At 45.6% G+C, this 24677-nt stretch overlaps 1 protein-coding gene across 17 annotated transcripts in view; it reads right to left on the bottom strand.

Moving 5' to 3' along the window:
- Positions 1-24677, bottom strand: part of KLHDC4 (kelch domain containing 4) — an 81733-nt gene that overhangs the window by 32617 nt on the left and 24439 nt on the right. For 15 of the 17 annotated variants that reach the window (XR_012328095.1, XR_012328096.1, XR_012328094.1 and 12 more), the window contains one exon: positions 1910-2002. The exons of the other annotated variants lie outside the window; for them this stretch is intronic. Coding sequence is in view for 10 of the 15 variants with exons in the window: in XM_033846339.2 (XP_033702230.1) it covers positions 1910-2002 (93 nt within the window). In the remaining 5 variants the exon portion in view is untranslated. The remainder of the gene's footprint in view (positions 1-1909; positions 2003-24677) is intronic. 17 annotated transcript variants of the gene reach the window in all.

The following is a 24677-nucleotide window of genomic DNA, read 5'->3' as shown; positions in this document are numbered from 1 at the left end:
CTGGAATGAAGTGAGAGAGTGGCATGGACATATATACACTACCAAATGTAAAACAGATAGCTAGTGGGAATCAGTCGCATAGCACAGGGAGATCAGCTCGGTGCTTTGTGACCACCTAGAGGGGTGGGATAGGGAGGGTGGGAGGGAGACGCAAGAGGAAGGAGATATGGGGATATATGTATAGCTGATTCACTTTGTTATACAGCAGAAACTAACACACCATTGTAAAGCAATTAAACTCCAATAAAGATGTTAAAAAATAAAAAAGAATTAAAAGAAAAAAGAATTATATCCCCTTTTCTCAACTAATGAAAATATTTTTTGTTCGTGGAAAAAACCTGAAACCTTAACTGAGCCAGATCGACACCAGGATGCCTCAGCTCGGGTAGGGAACAGTGAACACAGAAACGCTCGCTCCCGTTAACGTACCGAGCGCCACTCTCTCCACATATACGTGCAAGGACTTATTTTCACGAGCCAGTGAGTATCATAAGAAATGTGTGCCAGGGGCTTCCCTGGTGGCGCAGCGGTTGAGAGTCCGCCTGCCGATGCAGGGGACGTGGGTTCGTGCCCCGGTCCGGGAAGATCCCACATGCCGCGGAGCGGCTGGGCCCGTGAGCCATGGCCGCTGAGCCTGCGCGTCCGGAGCCTGTGCTCCGCAACGGGAGAGGCCACAACAGTGAGAGGCCCGCATACCGCCAAAAAAAAAAAAAAGCCATACAGACGGCCCCAGGCACATGAGAAGATGCTCAACGTCGCTAATTATTAGAGAAATGCAAATCAAAACTACAATGAAGGCTTCCCTGGTGGCGCAGCGGTTGAGAGTCCGCCTGCCGATGCAGGGGACGCGGGTTCGTGCCCCGGTCCGGGAGGATCCCACATGCCGCGGAGCGGCTGGGCCCGTGAGCCATGGCCGCTGAGCCTGCGCGTCCGGAGCCTGTGCTCCGCAACGGGGGAGGCCACGACAGTGAGAGGCCCACGTACCGCAAAAAAAAAACAAAAAAAGTGTGCCAATGGAGTCACACTGAAAAAAGTGTGTGTGCTGCCACCACCACGAGTTGACGAGTATGTTATTTTTTAAAGGAGTAGGAACAGAGGAGCTTGTGAAACGAGGCACCAGCGAGAAAGCCACCCACCCACCTTGTCTGACACGGCCCGAGGTCAGAGGAAACGCACCACCTGCGGGGCCTGCACCAGGCATCAGAGCGGTCTGGATGTCTCACCCAGAGCCTTAGCGTTTTACGACAGTGGCAGGAACTAACCTGTTCACCAAGTGTCTTCTTTTTCTGGACTGAACTAATAAGGACATTCAAGAAAGTATCAGTATAGATGATGGGCTAAAGACCCCCGGAGAACATGCCGCCAGGCTAGGCACATAAGCACTGTGGCGACACAACCAGGCACAGCAGACCTGGATGTCCCCTCAGGTCCCTCTGCAGGATGCAAGCTGCCACATGCTCCCCATCGGGCGGATTTTCAAGTTATTTTAGCCTCGTGCTTCTCAAAGTGGGGTTCCCTGGCCAGCAGCATCACCTGGAGGCTGAAGAAATGCAGATTCTCAGCCCAATCCCAGGCCAGTGGAGTCACAGATCAGTCTGAACAAGCCTTTCAGAGGATTCTCAATAGGCTGAAGTTTGAGAGCCCATCTTAGATAGGATTGGCCACATTACTTGCAGGTCTTGGTGCAAAATAAAACTGTGGGAACCTCTGTTCAGTAATTATGAAGAATCCCACGACAGTGACAACAGAGCATTAAACCAAGCCCAGGGCCCGCCTCTGCAGCTGCCCAGGCCGCTGGCCCTGGTTTAAGGGATGGGCAGCATTTTCCACGTGTATTCAGAACGGTTCTTCACATAAGGAGCCCACTCCTTACAGCTCCAGGAGACATGGTCCTCCTGTTTGTACTGACCTTGTACTCTCATGGAAGCCACCAAAAAGGATTAACTGTCTCTTCCAGGCCACCATCCGATGTCCACTCCGTCCTGAAGGACCGCCTGGTGATCTAAAATTGAACAACAAAAAAAGAGGAGCTTGGCAGATGGCGGAAGAGTAGGACGTGGAGCTCACCTCCTCCCACAAACACCAAAATACATGTACAAGGGGAACGACTTGCACAGAACATCTACGGAACGCTGGCACAAGACCTCAGACCCCCGAAAGCACAAGAAAACCTCCACATGACTGGGTAGAACAAAAGGAAAAAGAAAAAAAAGTGAAAGGAGTTGGGACGGGACCTACACCCCAGAGAGGGAGCTGTGAAGGAGGAAAGGTTGCTGCACCGTGGGAAGTCCACTCATCGTCAGGGAGATCAGCCTGGACAGACGGGGAGCTCTGAAGCCTGAGGGGAGCTAACAGCCAGTTCGCGGAAGGCAACACGGAGAGTGCCCTGCACAGACAGTCGGTACAGCTGCCCTGCACTCCCCAGCCTGAGACACTCATCCACAGGCACGGGGGGCGGCTGGGTGCTGAAGCTTGGGCTTCGGAGGTCAGACCCAGGGAGAGGACCAGAGCTGGCACACGGAGACAGCCTGAAGAGGCTGCACTGTGGCAACTGGGGGTGTGCTCGGAAGAAGCCTGGGCCTGTCAGAGAGGCAAGGCGCCATTGCTGGGGGGCATGTAAGGAGAGAAGCCGGACCACCATAAAAGCTTCCTTCCTTGTACACGTGCTCTCAGTCAACAGGATACCACCTACACGAGCTCTGAGCTGGGTGTTAGCCGCCACCACCATCATGGGCTCTAGAGGCGGGCATGGGCCATCGCCACTGCTAAGACACACACAAGCAGACCCGAAGCGCTGCCCCCCGCTGTCCTGGGAGTGCACAGGCCACGACCACGAAGCCCGCGAGCAGGCCCCAAGCGCTGCCCCTGCTGCCCCAGGAGTGCACGGGCTGCCGCTGCCACCACAAGACCCATGAAGAGGTGCCAAGTGCTGCCTGCACTGTCTCCGGAGGGCATGGGCCACCACCACCAAGAGACCCGCCAGCAGGCGCCAGTCACTGTGCCCTCGTGGGAGCATGCGGGCTGCCACCGCCACTACGAGAACTGGGAGCAGGGGCCAATCGTTGCCCCCACTGCCCAAAAGGCTCAGGGGCCACGGCCACTGCAGGGAGACCAAGAGGGGCTGATCGCCGTCCCCGCCACAGCAGGAGCGCACGGGCCCCCGCACCTGCACACCCCGTATCAAGGGGATAACGTCCAGCACACACTGAGGAAGGAGGCAGCAAGCATCCAGACTGAAAGCAACCCCTCAAAGCCAGACAAGATGGCAGAGTAGAGGGTCGCGCTCACCTCCTCTCAAGAAAACTCCAAAATCACAGCTAACTGCTAAACAACTATCAACAAAAAGGACTGGAGGGCTTCCCTGGTGGCGCAGTGGTTACGAATCCGCCTGCCAATGCAGGGGACACGGGTTCGGGCCCTGGTCTGGCAAGATCCCACATGCCGTGGAGCAACTAAGCCCGTGTGCCACAGCTACTGAGCCTGCGCTCTAGAGCCCGCGAGCCACAACTACTGAGCCCTCGTGCCACAACTACTGAAGTCCACAAGCCACGACTACTAAAGCCCGTGAACCACAACTACTGAAGCCCACACACCTAGAGCCCATGCTCCGCTACAAGAGAAGCCACCACAATGACAAGCCCGCACACTGCAATGAAAGGTAGCCCCCACTCACCACAACTGGAGAAAGCCTGTGCGCAGCAACAAGGACCCAACTCAGCCATAAGTAAACAAACAAACAAGCAAGCAAATTTTTTTTAAAAAGACCGGAACCTACGAAAAAAGATATTTTACACCCAAAGACAAAGCAGAAGCCACAACGAGATGGTAGGAGGGGCACTTTCACAATATAATCAAATTCCATACCCGCCAGGTGGGTGACCAACAAACTGGAAAATAATTATATGGTAGAGGTCCTCCCACAGGAGTGAGAATTCTGAGCCCCACGTCAGGCTCCCCAGCCTGAGGGTCTGGCCTCAGGAGGAAGAGCCCCCAGAGCTCTTGGCTTTCCAGGCCAGCAGGGCTTGAGTGCAGGAGCTCCACAGGACTGGGGGAAACAAGAGACTCCACTCCTGGAGGGCACACACAAGATTTCGTGGGCAACGGGACCCAGCACAAAGCAGTGACTCCACAGGAGCCTGGGACAGACATATCTGTGGGTCTTGGACGGTCTCCTGGGGAGGCAGGGATCAGCTGTGGCTCACTGTGGGGGCAAGGACACTGGTGACAGAGGCCCCAGGGAATATGATCAACGTGAGCTCTCCTGCAGGTCACCATCTTGGCACCAAGACCTGGCCCCACCCAACAGCCAGCAGGCTCTAGTGCTGGGATGCCTCAGGCCAAACAACCAGCAGGGGAAACACAGCCCCACCCATCAGCAGACAGGCTGCCTAAAGTTGTAATGAGCTCACGGTTACCTCTAAGCACACCCCCTGACATGGGTCTGTCCACCAGGGGGACAAGACCCAGCTCCACCCACCAGAGGGCTGGCTCCAGTCCCTCCCACCAGGAAGCCAGCACAAGCCCAGCACCAACCTCACCTACCAAGGGCAGACACCAAAAACAAGAGGAACTACAATCCTGCAGCCTGCAGAAAGGAGACCACAAACACAGAAAGTTAGACAAAAAGAGATGACAAAGAAATATGTGCCAGATGAAGGAACAAGATAAAAACCCAGAAGAACTAAGTGAAGTGGAGATAGGCAAGCTACCTGAAAAAGAATTCAAAGTAATTATAGTAAAGATGACCCAAGATCTCAGAAAAAGAATGGAGGCACAGACCGAGAAGACACAAGAAATGTTTAATAAAGAGCTAGAAGATTTAAAGAACAAACAGACGAACAACACAATAACTGAAATGAAAACTACATTGAAAAGAATCGACAGCAGAATAAATGAGGCAGAAGAATGAATAAATGAGCTGGACAACAGAGTGGTGGAAATTATTGCCACAGACCAGAATAAAAAAAAAAGAATGAAAAGAAATAAGGACAGCCTCACAGACCTTTGAGACAACATGAAACACATCAACATTCACAATATAGAACTCCTAGAAGAAGAGAGAGAGAAAGGGTCCAAGAAAATAGTTGAAGATATTATAGCTGAAAACTTCCCTAACATGGGAAAGGAAACACTCACTCAAGTCCAGCAAGTGCAGAGAGTCCCATACAGGATAAACCCAAGGAGGAACATGCCAAGACACATATTAACGAAACTGACAAAAATTAAAGACAAAGAGAAAATATTAAAAGCAACAAGGGAAAAGCAACAAGTATCATACAAGGGAATCCCCATAAGGTTTTTTCAGCAGAAACTCTGCAGGCCAGAAGTGAGTGGCATGATACACTTAAAGTAATGAAAGGGAAAAGCTACAACCAAGAATACTCTACCCAGCAAGGCTCTCGTTCAGATTCGCAAGAGAAATCGGAAGTTTTACAGACAAGCAAAAGCTAAGATAATTCAGCACCACCAAACCAGCTTTACAACAAATGCTAAAGGAACTTCTCTAGGTGGAAAAGGCCACAACTAGAAACAAGAAAATTATGAATGGGAAAGCTCACCAGGAAAGGCAAACACACAGAAAACGTAGGAAATCACCCACACACAAATATGATATCAAAACCAGCCATCGTGAGAAGAGGAAAGTACAGATGCAGGATATAGGAAGTGTGTTTGAAATTAAAGAGACCAGCAACTTAAAACAATCTTGTATATATTCAATATACAGACTGCTTTACCAAAACCTCATGGGAACCGCAAACCAAAAATCTACAATAGATACAACAGACACACACACACAAAGCAATCCAAACACAAGACTAAGATAGTCATCAAATCACAAGAGAACAAAAGAAGAAGGGAAGAAAAAAGACCTACAAAAACAAATCCAAAACAATTAACAAAATGGCAATAAGAACATACATATCGGGAATTACCTTATGTGGAAATGGTTTAAAGGCTCCAAACAAAAGACAAAGACTGCCTGAATGGATACAAAAACAAGACCCATATATACGCTGTCTACAAGAGACCCACTTCAGATCTAGGGACACATACAGTTTGAAAGTGAGGGGATGGAAAAAGGTATCCCATGCAAATAGAAATCAAAAGAAAGCTGGAGTAGCAATACTCATATCAGACAAAATAGACTTTAAAATAAAGACTGTTACAAGAAACAAAGAAGGACACTACCTAATGATCAAGGGGTAAATCCAAGAGGAAAATATAACAATTGTAAACATATATATACACCCAACATAGGAGCACCTCAACATGTAAGGCAAATGCAAACAGCCATAAAAGGAGAAATTGACAGTAACACAGTAATAGTAGGGGGCTTTAACATCCCACTTACATCAATGACAGATCATCCAGACAGAAAATCAGTAAGAAAACCCAGGCCATAAGTAACACGCTAGACCATCCAAAAGCAGCAGAATACACATTCTTCTCAAGTGCACATGGAACATTCTCCAGGACAGGTCACATGCTGGGCCACAAAGCAAGTCTTGGTGGATTTAAGAAAATTGGAATCATATCAAGCATCTTTTCCGACCACAACACTATGAGATTAGAAATCAATAACAGAAAGAACTTTAAAAAAATAACAATACAAACACATGGAGGCTAAACAACATGTTATTAAACAACCAATGGATCACTGAATAAATCAAAGAGTGAATAAATAAATAACTAGAGATAAAAGACAATGAAAACACGGGAATCCAAAACCTATAGGATGTGGCAAAAGCAGCTCTAAGAAGGAAATTTACAGCAATACAATCTTACCTCAGGAAACAAGAAAAATCTCAAACAACCTAACTTACACCTAAAACAACTAGAGAAAGAAGAAGGAAACACTAAGTTAGTAGAAAAAAAAAAATCATAAAGGTCTGAGCAGAAATAAATAAAACAGAGACAGAAAACAATAGCAAAGATCAATGAAACTAAAAGCTGGTTCTTTGAAAAGATAAAAATTGATAAACCTTTAGCCAGACTCATCAAGAAAAAAAGGGAGACGGGTCAAATCAATAAAATTAGAAATGAAAAAGGAGAAGTCACTACTGACACCACAAAAAATACAAAGGATCATAAGAGACTACTACAAGCAACTATATGCCAATGAAATAGACAACCTAGAAGAAATGGACAAATTCTGAGAAAGGTACAACCTTCCAAGATGGAATCAGGAAGAAATAGAAAATATGAACAGACCAATCACAAGTACTGAAATTGAAACTGTGAGTAAAAAACTTCTGACAAACCAAAGTCCAAGATCACATGGCTTCACAGAGGAATTCTATCAAACATTTAAAGAAGAGTTAACACCTATCCTTCTGAAACTCTTCCCCAAAACTGCACAGGAATAAACATTCCCAAACTCATTCTATGAGTCCACCATCACCCTGATACCAAAACCAGACAAAAATACCACAAAAAAAGAAAATTACAGGCCAATATCACTGATGAATATAGATGCAAAAATTCTCTCAACAGAATACTAGCAAACCAAATACAACAATACATTAAAAGGATCATACACCGCGATTTATCCCAGGGATGCAAAAATTCTTCAATATACGCAAATCAACCAGTATGATACACATTAACAAAGTGAAAAATAAAAACCGTATGATCATCTCAATAGATGCAGAAAAAGCTTTTGACAAAGTTCAACACCCAGTAATGATAAAAACTCTCCAGAAAATGGGCAAAGAGGGAACGTACCTCAACATAATAAAGGCCATAGGCCATAGATGACCAACCCACAGCTAACATCATTCTCAATGGTGAAAAGCTCAAAGTATTTCCTCTAAGATCAGGAACAAGACAAAGATGTCCACTCTCACCACTTTTATTCAACATAGTTTTGGAAGTCCTAGCCATGGCAATCAGAGAAGAAAAAGAAATAAAAGGAATTCAAATTGGAAAAGAAGAAGTAAAACTGTCACTGTTTGCAGATGACGTGATACTATACATAGAAAATCCTAAAGATGCTACCAGAAAACTACTAGAGCTCATCAATGAATTCGGAAAAGTTCCAGGACACAAAATTAATGCACAGAAATCTCTTGCATTCCTATACACTAACAATGAAAGATCAGAAAGAGAAATTAAGAAAACAATCCCATTTACCACCGCATGAAAAAGAACAAAATACCTAGGAATAAACCTACCTAAGGAGGAAAAAAGACCCATACCCTGAAAACTATAAGACACTGATGAAAAAATCGAAGATGACACAAACAGATGGAAAGATATACCATGTTCTTGGATTGGAAGAATCAACACTGTCAAAATGACTATACTACCCAAAGCAATCTACAGATTCAGGGTAATCCCTATCAAATTACCAATGGTATTTTTCACAGAACTAGAAAAAAAATTTTTTTAATTTCTATGGAAACACAAAAGACCCCAAATAGCCAAAGCAATCCTGCGAAAGAAAAACGGAGCTGGAGGAATCAGACTCTCTGACTTCCCACTATGCTACAAAGCTACAGTAATCAAAACAGTATGGTACTGGCACAAAAACAGAAATATAGATCAATGGGACAGGATAGAAAGCCCCAAAAGAAACCCATACCCCTACGATCAATTAATCTATGACAAAGGAGGCAAGAATATACAATGGAGAAAAGACATTCTCTTCAATAAGTGGTGCTAGGAAAACTAGGCAACTACAGGTAAAAGAATGAAATGAGAACATTCTCTAACACCATACACAAAAATAAACTCAAAATGGATTAAAGATCTACTGTAAGGCTGGATATGATAAAACTCTTAGAGGAAAACATAGGCAGAACACTCTGACATAAATCACAGCAATATTTTTTTTGGATCCACCTCCTAGAGAGTAATGAAAATAAAAACAAAAATAAACAAATAAACAAATGGGACCTAATGAAACTTAAAAGCTTTTGCACAGCAAAGGAAACCATAGAAAACAAAAAAAACCCCACAGAATGGGAGAAAATATTTGCAAATGAAGTGACTGACAAGGGATTAATCTCCAAAATATATACACAGCTCATGCAGCTCAATATCAAAAAAAAAACAAACAACCCAATCAAAAAATGGGCAGAAGGGGCTTCCCTGGTGGCGCAGTGGTTGAGAGTCCACCTGCCGATGCAGGGGACACGGGTTTGCCCCGGTCCGGAAGATCGCACATGCTGCGGAGCGGCTGGGCCCGTGAGCCATGGCCGCTAAGCCTGCGCGTCCAGAGCCTGTGCTCCGCAACGGGAGAGGCCATAACAGTGAGAGGGCCACGTACTGCAAAAAAAAAAAAAAAAAAAAATGGGCAGAAGACCTAAACAGACATTTCTCCAAAGAAGACAAACAGATGGCCAAAAAGCACATGAAAAGATGCTCAACATCATTAATTACTAGAGAAATGAAAATCAAAACTACAATGAGGTACACCTCACACCTGCCAGATAGCCATCCTCAAAATATCTACAAAGAATGAATGCTGGAGAGGGTGTGGGGAAAAAGGAACCCTCCTACACTGTTGGTAGGAATGTAAATTGGTGCAGCCACTATGGAGAACAGTATGGAAGTTCCTCAAATAACTAAAAATAGAGCTACATATGACCCAGCAATCCCACTCCTGGGCATATATCCAGAGAAAACAATAATTCAAAAAGATACATGCACCCCAGCGTTCACTGCAGCTCTATTTACAATACCCAAGACATGGAAGCAACCTAAAAATCCACTGACAGAGAAATAGATAAAGAAGATGTGGTATGTATACACAATGGAATATTACTCAGCCATAAAAAAGAATAAAATAATGTCAGTTGCAGCAACATGGATGGACCTAGAAATTATCATACTAAGTGAAGTAAGTCAGACAAGGACAAATATCATATGATACCACTTATATGTGGAATCTAAAAATATAATAATAATACAAATGAACTTATCTACAAAGCAGAAACAGACTCACAGACTTCAAAAAAAAGTGATGGTTACAAAGGGGAAACGTGGAGGGGGGAGGGATAAATTAGGAGTTTGCAATTAACATATACACACTACTATATGTAAAATACATAATCAACAAGGACCTACTGTATAGCACAGGAAACTCTACTCAATATTCTGTAATAACCTACACAGGAAAAGAATCTGAAAAAGAATGGATATATGTATATGTATAACTGAATCACTTAGCTGGACACCTGAAACTAACACAGCACTGTAAATCAACTATACTCCACTATAAAAGAAAAATTAAAAATAAAAAAGAACCACTTTTTACACCAATTTATTCTGTAAGCACTTACTGGGTACCATCAAATTTGACCACAAGCTACCAAAACCATCCTGAGTATAACTAACTATTATAAACTCTAGAATAAAACAGGAGAAAATCTCTATGACCTTGGCATAGATATAGATAGAAGCTAACAAACTGGACTCCATCCAAATAAAAATCTTCAGCTCTTCAAAATAAACCATTAAAAAATAAAAAGGCAAGTGATGGACTGGGAGAAGTATCTGCAAATATATATCTGCAAGTGACCTGTATCCAGAATATATAAAGAACCCTTACTACCTTATCAGTAAGATAAACAACCCAATAAAAACACAGGCAAGGGCTTCCCTGGTGGTGCAGTGGTTGGGGGTCCACCTGCCGATGCAGGGAACACGGGTTCGTGCCCCGGTCCGGGGGGATCCCGCATGCCGCAGAGCGGCTGGGCCCGTGGGCCAAGGCCGCTGGGCCTGTGCGTCCGGAGCCTGTGCTCCGCGGCGGGAGAGGCCGCGGCGGTGAGAGGCCTGCGTACCGCATAAAAAAAAAAAAAAAAAAACCACAGACAGAAGATCTGAACAGAAAGTTCACAAAAGATATGAAAACAGAATTCACAAAAGATAGAAAAATCATGTATAGACATACAGACGACTAACAAAAATATGAAATGTGGTCAAGGCCATTAGATGTCAGCTGTTTAATACCAGAAGTGAGCTCCTCCCTGCATCCCCCGGGGGGCCTGAGACAAGAGAGGGCACCCAGAGCTGTGAGGCCAGGAAGCGCTGGAGCTGTGGGGAGGGTGAAAACGGGACAACAGCTTCTCACAACTGCCACACACAGACTCAGCACACAACCTAGCAATGTGACACCAGACATTTACTCAAGAGAAATGAGAACACAGGTTCACACAGACACCTCCACGTGTTCAGAGAAGTTTTACTAACGGCTGTCCAAAGCTGGAAGCGGTGGAAAGTGCTCCGAGTACACAGAAACACAAGGTGTGGTGTGTTCATCAGACAGAACACGCGTCTGCCATGGAAAGGAGCCACCTACTGACACACACCACGACATGGGCGGTCTCAAATACACCACAGACGAGGGAAGCAGGGAGATGGAGGAGCGTGGACTGGGTGATTCCACTTGTATGAGATTATAAAAAGGCAAAATGAATCCCTGGTGACAGCAGCTGCCTGGGGCCCAAGCTTAGGAGGGATCTGACTGCAAAGGGGCAGAAAGGAACTTTGCAGGGTGATGGAATGTTCTGTTTCGGGTATGGGGGTGGCTACACAGGTATATATAGTTGCTGAAATTCATCTAACTGTACACATAAAAGGTATACATTTTATAGAAGGTAACTGTATCTCAATAAAACGGATATAAAAATACACAGCAATAAAAAACCAGGAAGAGGGACGTCCCAGCTTCTGGTTCAGCATATAAGGAGGCTGGAAGTTGCTACTCTGTCCTATAAAAAGCTAAACAGACTGAAAAATCCACAGTTCTTGATCTGTAAGAGAGGTGAGGACACAGGGAACACTGCTGCCCACAGACTGGAGAGACGGGCAGTGACACAGAGTTGTGCTCGGGGCAGGGGGGACACACACAAGCAGAAACCCCGGAAGGAACCAGTGCTGGGGTAGAAACCAGGGTAGAAACCCTAGCTCAGCTGGAGGCCCAGTGCAGACAACTCTGAGACTGGGAAGCCCCAGGTGGACCTCATCACCAGGGCACCCACAATATTGTAAGATTTACCGCCAGGGGCTCGACCAAAGTCCCACAGTAAATATCAGAGAAAACCCCCCTCGTGCCTCTGGCAGGGGGAGAGGAAAAGGAACCACTCTGAGAGACAACAGAGCCCTGTTCTTAACGAGGCCGGCCCTCGAGGGAAACTAGTTAACCACAATCTAAGCTGCTGTGTATTATCAGGGCCAAAATGACCTGGAGGAAGAGAAATACCCAACTCCAGCCCACTCCAGGCAGCCTGTCTCACCTAAAGGGATGGAAAAAACTGAGAAACACTGGAGAAGTTCATGGTCCAGAGGCACAGGCTTCACTAGAAGACCTAAACCCAATCAAAGGACTAGCGAACGCTTCCAGTCCCCCCCCATCACCAGCGACCTATTTACAGCAGTTCCTTTAACAGATACATCATGTCCGGCAGTCGAGAAAAAATTACAAGGCATACTAAAAGCAAAAACCACAATTTGAAGAGACAAGTGTCAGAACCAGACATGGCAGGAATGCTGGAATTCTCAGACCAGAAATTTGAAACTAAGTTTAATATGCTAAGGGTTCAAATGGACAAAGCAGACAGCATGCGGGGACAGATGGGCAATGTAAGCGGAGATGGAAGTCCTAAGGAAGAACCAAAAAGAAAGCCTAGACATGAAAACCACAGTGACAGAAATGAAGAATGCCTTTGATGGGCTTGTAGTGAGACTGGACACAGCTGAGGAAAGAATCACCGAGCTAGAGGATATCTCAATAGAATTCCTGAAAACCAAAAAGCAAGGAGAAAGAGACTGGGGGGGGGGAAAAAGAACAGAATATCCAAGGACTGTGGGACAAGTACACAAGGTGTAATGTACATGTAATGGGACTATTAAAAGGAGAAGAGAGCAAGGAACAGAAGAAATGTTTGAAATAACACTTACTGAGAATTTCCCCAAGTTAAATTCAGACACCAAACTACAGACCCAGGAAGCTCAGAGGATGCCAAGCAGGATAAATGCCAAAAACTACACCTTGGTATATATATCATTTTTAAATTATAGAAAATCAAAGATAAAGAAAGTATCCTGAAAGAAACCAAGGGAAAAAACACCTCACCTACAGAGGAACACAGATAACAATTACATCCAGCTACTCCCCAGAATCCACGCAAGCAGGAAGAGACTGGAAATATTTAAAGTGCTGAGAGAAAAAACCCCATCACCTAGAATTCTGTACTCTATGAGAGTATCCGTCAAAAGTGAAGGAGAAATAAAGCCTTTATGAGACAAATAAAAATGGAGAGAATTTGTTGCCAGTAGACCTGCCTTACAAGAAATGTTTAAGGAAGTTTTTCAGAGAAAAGGAAAACAATATAGGTCAGAAACTTAACTGATCATACAGGTAACAGTTTGTTTAAAATAATAATGGCAACAATGTATTCAGTTATGCTTGCTTTTGTGCCTGTGTGTGTGAGTGTGTGTGTATACATGTATATGCCTCTAAGGAATATATATTTGTGTGTGTATATATACTCACATATGTGTACATATAAGTGAAATGAAGGACACAATGATACAAGGGATGGGAAAAAGAAATCAGGATTAACTTGTTCTTACAAGGTACTCACACCACCTGTGAAGTGGTATAGTGTTATTTGAAAGTGGACTTGGATTAGTTTTAAATGTATACTGCAAACTATAGGGCAACCACTTAAAAAAGTAAAAAAAGAAGTATAACTGATATGCTAAGAAAGGAGAAAAAAATGGAATTATAAAATGTTCTATTAAAACCATAAAAAGCAAAAAAAAGAGTGGAGGATAAAAACAGGAACAATTAACAAGGGCAACACACGGAAAACTATAACAAACATGGTAGATACTATATCAGTAATCACTTTGAATGTCAATGGTTTAAATGCACCAATTAAAACACAGAGAGTATCGGAGTGGATCAAAACACAAGACCCAATTACGTGTTATCTACAAGAAACACACTTTAACTATAAAGACATATATGGATTAAAAGTAAATGGAATGGGGACTTCCCTGGTGGCGCAGTGGTAAAGAGTCCACCTGCCAATGCAGGGGACACGGGTTCAAGCCCTGGTCTGGGAAGATCCCACATGCTGCAGAGCAGCTAAGCCCGTGAGCCACAGCGACTGAGCAACCCCCACTTGCCACAACTAGAGGAAGCCTGCACACAGCAACAAAGACCCAATGCAGCCAAAAATAAATAATTTTTTTAAAAAAGGAAATGGATGAAGAAAGATATACCATGCTAACAATGATCAAAGGAAAGTAACAGTAGCTATATTAATTTCAGATGGGGCCGACTTCAAAGCAAGGAAAGTTGTCAGGGATAAAAGGGGCATTACATAACGATAAAGGAGTCAATTCTCTAAGAATACATAACAATTTTTAACAGGTATGCACCTAAGAACAGAATGTCAAACTACGTGAGGCAAAAACTAACCGAAGTGCAAGGAAAAACAGATGAATCCATTATCATTGCTAGAGAATTCAATGCCGCCCTCTCAAAAATGGACAGATAAGATACAGCAAGCAGAAATCAATAAGGATATGAACTCAACAACCATCAATCAAGTGGATAAAATTGACATCTACAGACTACTTCGTCCAGCAACAGCAGAACACACATTTCTCTCAAGCTCACAAAGATCATTCACCAAGTCAGACTCCATTCTGGGCCATAAAACACATTGTAACAACATTAAAAGTATAGAAATCATATAATGTCTACTCTTAGACCATGACAGAATTAAACTAGAAATCAGTAACAAAAAAAATAACTGGAAAATCCCAAAAAAGGTAGAAATTAAACAACACACTTCTAAGTAACACATGAGCCAAAGAATAATTATCAAGAGAAATTATTAAATATTTAAGTCAGATGGAAATGAAAAGACAACTTACCAAAATTTGTGGGATGCTGTGATAGCAGTGCTTAAGGGAAACTTACAGGGTTGAATGCACATATAAGAAGATCTAAAATCAATAATCTAAGTTTCCACCTTAGGAAACTAGAGAAAGAAGAGGAAATTAAACCCAAAGTGAGCAGAAGAAGAAAAAAAAGAAATTAAAGAAAAGAAATTAATGAAATTGAAAACAGGAAATGAATAGAGAACGAACAAAACGAAAAGCTGGTTCTTTGAAAAGATGGATAAAATCAATAAATCCCTAGCCAAGTTAAGAAAAAAAGGGACAGGATAAAAAGCACTAATATCAGAAATGAGGGCTTCCCTGGTGGCGCAGTGGTTATGAATCCACCTGCCAATGCAGGGGACATGGGTTCGAGCCCTGGTCCAGGAAGATTCTACATGCCACGGAGCAACCAAGCCCGTGTGCCACAACTACTGAGCCTGTGCTCTACAGCCCATGAGCCACAACTACTGAGCCCACATGCCACAACTACTGAAGCCCATGTGCCTAGAGCCCGTGCTCCACAACAAGAGAAGCCACCACAATGAGAAGCCCACGCACGGCCACTTGCTGCAACTAGAGAAAGCATGCGCGCAACAATGAGGACCCAACACTGCCAAAAAATAAATAAATTTAATAAATTTAAAAAAAAGGCTTCCCTGGTGGCGCAGTGGTTGAGAGTCCGCCTGCCGATGCAGGGGACGCGGGTTCGTGCCCCGGTCTGGGAAGATCCCACATGTCGCAGAGCGGCTGGGCCCGTGAGCCATGGCCGCGGAGCCTGTGCGTCCGGAGCCTGTGCCTCACAACGGGAGAGGCCACAACAGTGAGAGGCCCGCGTACCGAAAAAAAAACCCAAAAACAAAGACCCAACGCAACCATAAATTAATTAATTAATTTATAAATTTATAAAAAAAAGAAATGGAAGAGGGGACATCACTATAGATCACATGGAAATTAAAATGAAAATAAAGGAATACTGTGAACAATTCTATGCCCACAAATTTGATAGCCTGTATGAAATGGGCCTACTTCAAACAATTGGACCTCCTTCAAACAATTGTGTGTCAAAACCCACACAAGAAATAACAATAACAATCTGAACAGACCTGTATCTATTAAGTAAAAGTAATCAATAATTAATAACCTTCCAAAACAGAAAGCCACAAGGCCCAGAAGGGTTCACTGGTGAAATCTACCAAACTTTTAAGGAAGAAATTCTACCAATCCTCTACAATCTCTCTGAGGAGAGCTTCTATCCTCTATCCAGCATTAACCTAATGACAAAACCAGACAAAGACATTATAAGAAAACTATAGGCCAATATCTCTTGTGAACATAAATGCAAAATCCTCGACAAAATATTAGCAAACTGAATCCAAAAAATATAAAAAGAAGTATACACTATGGCCATGTGGGATTTATCCCGGGTATGCAGGGCTGGTTCAAGGTTTGAAAATCAGTATAAGCCATCACATTTGACAGACTAAAAATGAAACATCACATGCTCACATCAACAGCTGAAAAAAAGCATTTGACAAAATCTAGTATCCATTCATGATAAAAACTCTCAGTAAACTTGGAATAAAGGGGAACTTTTCCAACTTGATAAAGGTCTACCAAAAAAACTACAACTAAAGTCATACTTAATGATGAGAAACTTGAGGCTTTCCCACTAACAGCAGGTACATGGTAAGGATATTCTCTCTCACCACTCCTTTTCAACTGCGTACTGAAAAGTTCTTGCTAACACAATACGGCAAGAAATGGAAATAAAATGTATACACGTTGGGAACATAAAAACTCTCTTTGTTCACAAATGACACGATCATCTATGTGGAAAATACTTAAGAATTGACAGGAAAACTTCTGGAACTAGTAAGCATTTATAGCAAGGCTGTAGGCAACAAAGTTAATATGCAAAAGTCAATTGCTTTCCTATAAACCAGCAATGAACAAGTGAAATTTGAAATTAAAAGCAGTATTGTTTACATTAGCACTACAACATGAAATACTTAGGTACGAACCTAACAAAATATATATAAAATCTATATGGGGAAAACTGCAGAATTCTGATGAAGAAAACCAAAGAAGAACTAAGTAAATGGAGGGACATTCCACGTTCATGGATAAGAAGACTCAGTATTGTCAAGGTGTCAGTACTTCCCAACTTGATCTATAGATTCAACAGTCCCAATCAAAATCCCAGTAAATTATTTCATGGATATCAACACACGAATTCTGAAGTTTATATGGAAAGCCAAAAGACACAGAACAGTCAACACGATCTTGAAGGAGAAGAACAAAGTTGGAGGACTGATGTTACCTGACTTCAAGACTTACTATAAAGCTACAGTAATCATGACAGTGTGGTGTTGAACGAGTAAATAGGGAGATCAATGGAAGAGAACAGACAGCCCAGAAACAGAGTTCCATAAATATAGTCAACTGATCTCTGACAAAAGAGCAAAGGCAATACAACGGAGCAAAGACAGTCTCTTCAACAAATGGCGTCACGACAACTGAACATCCACGCGCAAAAGAATGAACCTGACCACAGACCTTTCGCAAAACATACTCAAAATGGATCACAGGCCTACGTGTAAAGTAACTGATAGATAAGCTGGACCTATAAATGTAAAACTTCTGCTCTGCAGAAGATAGTGTCAAGAGAATTAAAAGTCACAGTCTGGGAGAAAATATTTGCAAAAAACACATCTGATAAAGGACTATTATCCAACATACACAAACAACTCTTAAAACTCAACAGTAAGGAAACAACCTGATGTAAAAAGAGCTGACGTGGTCACCTGGGCACACTCACCAGGTACCTCTGCCCACCTTGTTTTGCGCTGCTGCTATCTCAATCTGGCTCTCCCACCTACACAATCCAACCATGACGTCAAGGCTGCAAAAGATGGTTACAATCTGAGCTGCCCAGTCCAGTACTTCTCTATACAAGGCATTATTCTCCATTTATTTCCACAAAGCTTTCCCCCAAACCAGGTGCCCTAAAAGAAATACAACACAAAGACTCTCAAAATGAAAGAGAGGCCTGAGCTGCCCAACCCAGCGTCTCCCCACTAGCAAATCTCAGATGAACATTTCATCACACACTGCTACGAGGACCTCCAGGATCTTCCCTTATTCCAACCTAGAAAAAATTCCATTCTTCTCACCTTTCTTGAAATGCTTAAACATCCTAGTCTCTCTCCCCTAATGCCCTCAGCTTATTAACTTCCCTTTAATGTGTCATTCAAACCAACCATGGTACTCATCCATGGAAAGTCAACCAAAAATCACCAGTTCCTATTCCTGAAGACTACATCCTGCTAATCTCATCTTTAAGCATCAGTCTTGGAGTAGCCTCACCATATGTAGATGACTACCCGCGTTTCAAGTTACTAAACACTTCTCTTCTACTAGCAAGGGCAGCTTCTTTAAATGCTACATTGATATGCAACCTACAAGGAAAACTTACCCCACTTCAATTTCATCTTGCTAGATCTGCTCCACAAAGAGAATTTTGGATGCTGAACTGCCAACCAATTTATTTGCTTTTCTTCCTAGTTTTTTTTTTTTTTTTAATTTATTTATTTTTTAAATTTTTTTGGCTGCCTTGGGTCTTCACTGCTGCGCGCAGGCTTTCTCTAGTTGCGGTGAGCGGGGGGCTACTCTTCCTTGTGGGACACGTGCTTCTCATTGCGGTGGCTTCTCTTGTTGCAGAGCACGGGCTCTAGGCGCACGGGCTCTAGGCACACGGGCTTAGTTGCTCCACAGCATGTGGGATCTTCCCAGACCAGGGCTTGAACCCGCGTCCCCTGCACTGGCAGGTGGATTCTTAACCACTGTGCCACCGGGAAGTCCTTTCCTAGCTGTTTATCACCCACAAATCTAGTAAGCATGTTTTCTTTTCCAAATTCATGATAAAAATCCCAGACGGACAAGGTTCAGGAGGGTCTGCACCACGCCACGCCATCACCACCACAGGTTCACGCCGTCACTGGGCACTGACCCTGCCTGTGCACTCTGCAGGTGAGAGCAGCGCTCTCCTCGGAGCTGGCCGCACTCCGCAGGCTGAAGCGGCCGGCACGACTTTTCCATGTCCCGGGACCAGGTGCCGAGGAGACAAGCCACAGTGTACAGCTGCACAACAGAGAAGGGGAATGAGAAGACCACCACCGTGCCGGGCAAGCAACGAACCCCCTTCTGAGAAACTGTCTGTTACAGTACAAGTACAACCTGGGAAACAGGTTTTCTTTCAAAAACTAATAGGTTTGCTTCCAATTCTACTTCAAAAAAGTACACAGGAGAGCCCAAAACGCTCCCAATGTTACTCCAGTAACCGTGAATGGAATGGCCCAGTGACCTATGGAAACAGCACCAGCGAGCCAAGTGATCTCTAGATGACTCCCCAGAGCTGAGATGGCCAGGTTAGGGCCTCCTGCAGCCTCTGGCCACAAATCTGATGGGCGTTCTGTCCTTTGGTGAGCCAGGCATTAAGGACTCAATTAACTTTCTGTGGCAGCAGCCAAGTACCACTGTGTTTTGTAACCAAAAAGGGAAATGTTTTCTAAAAAAAGACTCCATATACCCCTTTAGAAAATAAAGCCACCCAAAAAAGCCTGTTTATATTTGAATCTCCAACAGGCACTTTTCAACTGCCGTCACTCCTAAATATGGAGTCTTAAAAAATTAACATGTCCTACTCAGCCAGCTCTATAAGCAGCACAAACATGCATGTGTACCGTCGTGGGAGTGAGCGCTTCCAGCGCATCCGAGCTGCGTGCAGAGCAGCGCTGCGGCGGGGCACACTGCCACTCAGCACCACCCAGGCCCCTCCCAGCCCGCTGCTGTGGCGACATGTACAGGAGACGCACACGCGTCTAATAGCTCCATGGGCTTCGGGTACACACAGAGTGTTAAGCACTCAGTACGCAAATGCTTCCCTGAGTCATCTGAACGTTTACACCTTACAAAAGATACACCATAGTACCATGCTGTTCCCGAGGTATTTACTGAGCAAAGGAAAAATTCCTCTCACCAGCCCAGAGATTCAAGGCCACACAGGCCGACCTGATGGGGCACTTAGTCTAGTGGCCCATCCTCAGAAAAGGAAAGGGCCCTCCCCCAAGAATGGTTCCGACGTGGAGAGCAGGAAACGCAGGCAAGAGCATCTCTCCCTTCATCAAACAGGGCACCTTCAGAATTCAGCGCCACTTTTCCAAGTACCACCAAACAACAAATTTGGGACTTAGGAAGTGTTTACTCACACTGCACAGAACAACTAGTAGCAGTCTCTAGAATCCAGGCAGCCTATCAAACTGTGCCCTTCTACTTTAACTATTACTATTAGTAGCGAACCCATTTATGGAGTGTTTATATAATAATAACCCTACCAGAGCGGAGTCTGCGCTGTGAGAGACTGAGCAGGCAGGCAAATGCTGAGTCCTGCCTTTGGTGTCGAACTGCCCTCAGACTCACACAGGTGCACATACAGCTAAACACAGCCCACTCTCCTCCCCGACCTCCTGGAGGAGATGCAGCGGGGAACGGGGGGAGAGGCTGTGTATGGTATAAAAACACGATTAGTAGACAGAATCTGTGTTACCAGATCAGGCCTTTGTTTTTTTTTTAAATCACGTCAGTTGTGCAGGCACATCCCACCGAAGACAGACACTGCCGGGAATCTCAAAACATCTGTTAAAGTTGGTCACACTCGTCCAATGTAAACCAGGAGGCTGTGCTGACATTTGAGCTCTGGTCTTCTTGATGTTAGTAACACTACGACCTTTCCTCTCATTTTCAAACTGTTATGATGTCAATTAAATGTCGCAAGAATGGAGAACGTGCATAAAGGAAGACAATACAGACTCCTAAGGGTCTGCTCCTTGTAAATGCGCTACAGATGAAACCCGAGAAGGGCAAAATTGAAAGACAAAGCAGATGCCTGGAAATCAATCACCCTGCCCTCCCACGAGAAAAACCTGCTTAAAAGCCCACAAAGGGACTACACATACCACATACTGATTTAACTCTGCCTCTGCCGGCCTTTACTGTTACATAACCTTTTCTTGGTCTCAGTCTCCCCAAACATAAAACTTCCCCCACGGGAGTGAAGAATGTTTCCTAAAAAATGAATGCACAGAATTCCCTGGTTAGGACTCGGTGCTCTCACTGCCAAGGGTGAGGGTTCAAAACCTGGCCAGGGAGCTAAGATCCCGCAAGCCGTGCAGCATGGCAAAAAGAATGCAGAGTGCCGGGCCAAGTCCTGGAGACTGAATAAGTTCGGTTCACAGTGACCTCTTCCTGCACTTTTCCCATGATTTGAGCTCACACCGTGTGGATTCCCCCAGACTCAGTGATCTTCCCCAGAAATAGCAAAATCAGCCTTCATTTTGGCTGAAGCGCCTTCCCTTTTCTTTTAGGTAAGAAAAAATTACAGAGGAGACAGCAGCCATTGTGTCTGCCTATTAATAACCAAGCCCAGTTCCGAGTGCCGGCAGCTCCAAGGCAAAACCCCACGTGCTGTAACCCAGCCCCCGGGATCGATAGACCAACTTCAGTAATTAGTCGGCCTGCTTCCGCCGCTACACCGGGCCTCGTCAATTAAGCATGCACAGCCCTGCCAAACAACGGTGGGGCGAGGCTTTCATTGTGGATGAGTAGTAAATTACAAAAGCAATACCCACACCGTTTTTCATTGTTAAGGATCTAAGAAGCATTTTACATGAGTTCTCTTACTTCTGAAAAGGCAGCCGACGTTTTCACATTAGTGAACAGTGCTCAAAATATGCATGAGATGTGCCAGTAGGCCAGGCCTCCAGCTGTGATCCAGGGCCGCCTGGATCAAGGTCACTAAGGGGGGTGGGGAGGGGTTACTGTCAGATGCAGACTCCTGAGCCCCATTTTAAAGCGGCTCTGAATCAGACTCGATGTTTAGGGGGACGAGGACAGGAACACGCATTTCCAGAGCTCCCTAGGTGCTGATCGGTGCACGGAAGACCAAGAATCACCCAGAGAGGTATCCTCTCCGCTCTGAGCCATCTCCCCAGGCTGACAAGTGTCCCAGCCACTCCACCACCGACTCCTGCTGTGAAACCGTGGAAGTTCTTTAAGACACCCCCTCCAAAGTGCAGACAGGGCAGCCACCCCGCGGACTAAGCATGTGCTACACTGTGAAGCGAGGGTGGTCCCTGAGAACAAGAACTGCCCCAGACAAAACACCTGTGCACTGCAGACAGCTGTGCCCACAGGGCCTGGGGAGAAAGTCAGACCCGGCGACAAGGCTCCAGGAACACATGCCCCCTGACTTTGAAACTCTACCTCTGGGCCGGTTTAAATGTTTCTGGAGAATAAAAAATAAACCTAACTGAGACTCCTAAGAGGAGAGAAGTGAAATGTTCCCGACTGGGAAAGCTAAGGATTAGACAGATGTCAATTCTCCCTAGGAGAAATCGACAAACTATGATCCAATCGAAATCCCCTTGGAACGTTTATAAAACAGAACTTGAACATTCTGAAGCTCTTATGAAAAACAATAAGTGGGGCTTCCCTGGTGGCACAGTGGTTAAGAACCCACCTGCAAATGCAGGGGACACAGGTTCCAGCCCTGGTCCAGGAAGATCCCACACGCCGTGGAGCAACTAAGCCCACGCACAACTACTGAGCCTGCGCTCTAGAGCCCGTGAGCCACAACTACTGAGCCCATGAGCCACAACGACTGAGGCTGCGCACCACAACTACTGAAGCCCGCGCACCTAGAGCCCGTGCTCCACAACAAGAGAAACCACTGCAATGAGAAGCCCATGCACCTCAACGAAGAGTAGCCCCCGCTCGCCACAACTAGAGAAAGCGCGCACGCAGCAACAAAGACCCAATGCGACCAAATATTAAAAAAATTTAAAAATTAAAAAAAAATGAGTGCATGACAAAGAAATGTTTTAAGTAAATGAGAAAAACCTTCCTGCTATCCAAATAAACCACAGAGCTATAGCGATTAAAATGGAGCAATACTAGAATAGGTGGGAAGAGAAGATTAAGGAATCAGAAGAAAACCCGGAAACATCCAGACCCTTCTGGACTGCGTGTGTGCACGCATGTGTGCCTGCACCGGCTGTCTGGCCCAGTCTGCAGGCACACGTGCATGCACACACACTCAGGCACGTGCTGCTCTGCATCTTAGGTTTCTGTACAAGCTTTTTTGTACAACGTGAGAGGGAACATTTCTTTAGGGTATATTCCTAACAGTGCACATGGGGTCGAGGGGCAGGCGCAAGCAACAGGACGCTGGCACCACAGGTGCTGCCGGCGACACTTCAGCCAGCGGGAGGGACCCCTGCCTGCCCAGCCCTCGCCGCCTGGCAGTCCGGCCTTCCGTGGAGCCACTCGTGCTGCCTTCTCACGTCCGGCCGCTTGCTGCTCACTCTCTACACAAAGTCTCTATTCTGAACATGAGCTCGCTTCACGCTGTAAACCTGTCACCACTCCCACACTTTCCTGGTGGCATCATTCCTGATACAAAAACCTTAACATTTCCCATGGTCAGACAGTCACCCTCTTGTGGCTTCCAGTGTGTGACTCACTCAGGGAACCTTCCCTGAGACGTGCTTGCTCCCCACAAACGGTGGCTGCAGACACCGTAACAGCAAGGAACGGGCCACACAGGGCACACCTTCCTCGCTGGTCTCACAGAACACGCTGGGGCAGGGCGGGGGAAGGGCTGTGGCTGTGCGCAGTCCCAGGCACCGAGCCCAGCGCCCACGATGACAAAGGGGAATGGAGGTCGTCACCCCACAGTATCTCTTGCACACCGCTTCCAATTTCTTGCATCCCACCAGGGGCCTTAAAAACAGAGCCAGCCTCGAACACAACGCACCGGGGAACCGTAGGCACGTGAAGCAGCAGTAAGTGAACTGGGCTGAGCAGCAGAAACAGAGAAATTGAGCTGGTCGTTTAAAATCTCCCGGCAAACAGGGTAAGAGGAGAAGCCAGGGACAGACCCTCCGTCCCCCAACTTTCAGCCCCGCAGGGACCACGGGCTCTGGTGAAATGCACCGCCGCACCCTGGCCACTGAAGAGAACAGCTCAGCACAGCTCTGCTCGGCTGCCCATCTCCCCACCGAGAACCAGAGATGACGGCCCAGAAGGTAGGCTCAAAAAAAAGATGCTGCAGACGAAAAAGACAAAAAAAAAAGCGCCTAACCCTTTCCCTGCCACACCACTCTATCCAGGCTAGAACAGGGGCGCCGAGAGAGGCAGCTCGGTTCTGTCTCTGCACCTTCACATTAGCATTTCGCAGGTTCCCCAGTATACCTTTAGGAATTCTCCCACTTTAATTACAATCAGCAAAAGAGTAATGAAAGACCTGCTCATCAGGAACGACTTCTGACTTAGGACAGCGGCCTCGCGTGCCGATCAGGCGCAACCAGGCCGACGACGCCGGGACGCAGCTCACGGCGCGCAGTGAGGCGGGGCTCGGGACAGCGGGCCCGGCGAGCTCTGCAAAGAGCACTGACTGCACGGCACTAGGGCCCCCCTGCTTCCCTGGAGCGAACACCTGCACTACCTGTCACAGAAGCAGAAAGGTCCGGAGGCCACGAGAAAGCACGCGCCACAGCACAGCCCGGCAGGGCACTGCGGGACAGCCCACAACATGCTGCCACCACCAACACCAGGCCCCACGGGTGCCGCAGGCCCCACGGGGCCGCTCACCGCCCCTCACCCACACGCTACAGGCAAAAGCTACCAAAGCTGACAAAAATGCAACGAAAACA

Source organism: Tursiops truncatus, chromosome 19 (assembly GCF_011762595.2).
Source record: "Tursiops truncatus isolate mTurTru1 chromosome 19, mTurTru1.mat.Y, whole genome shotgun sequence".
In the NCBI taxonomy this organism is placed as follows: domain Eukaryota; kingdom Metazoa; phylum Chordata; class Mammalia; order Artiodactyla; family Delphinidae; genus Tursiops; species Tursiops truncatus.
This window is presented reverse-complemented; position numbering and strand designations above follow the sequence as displayed.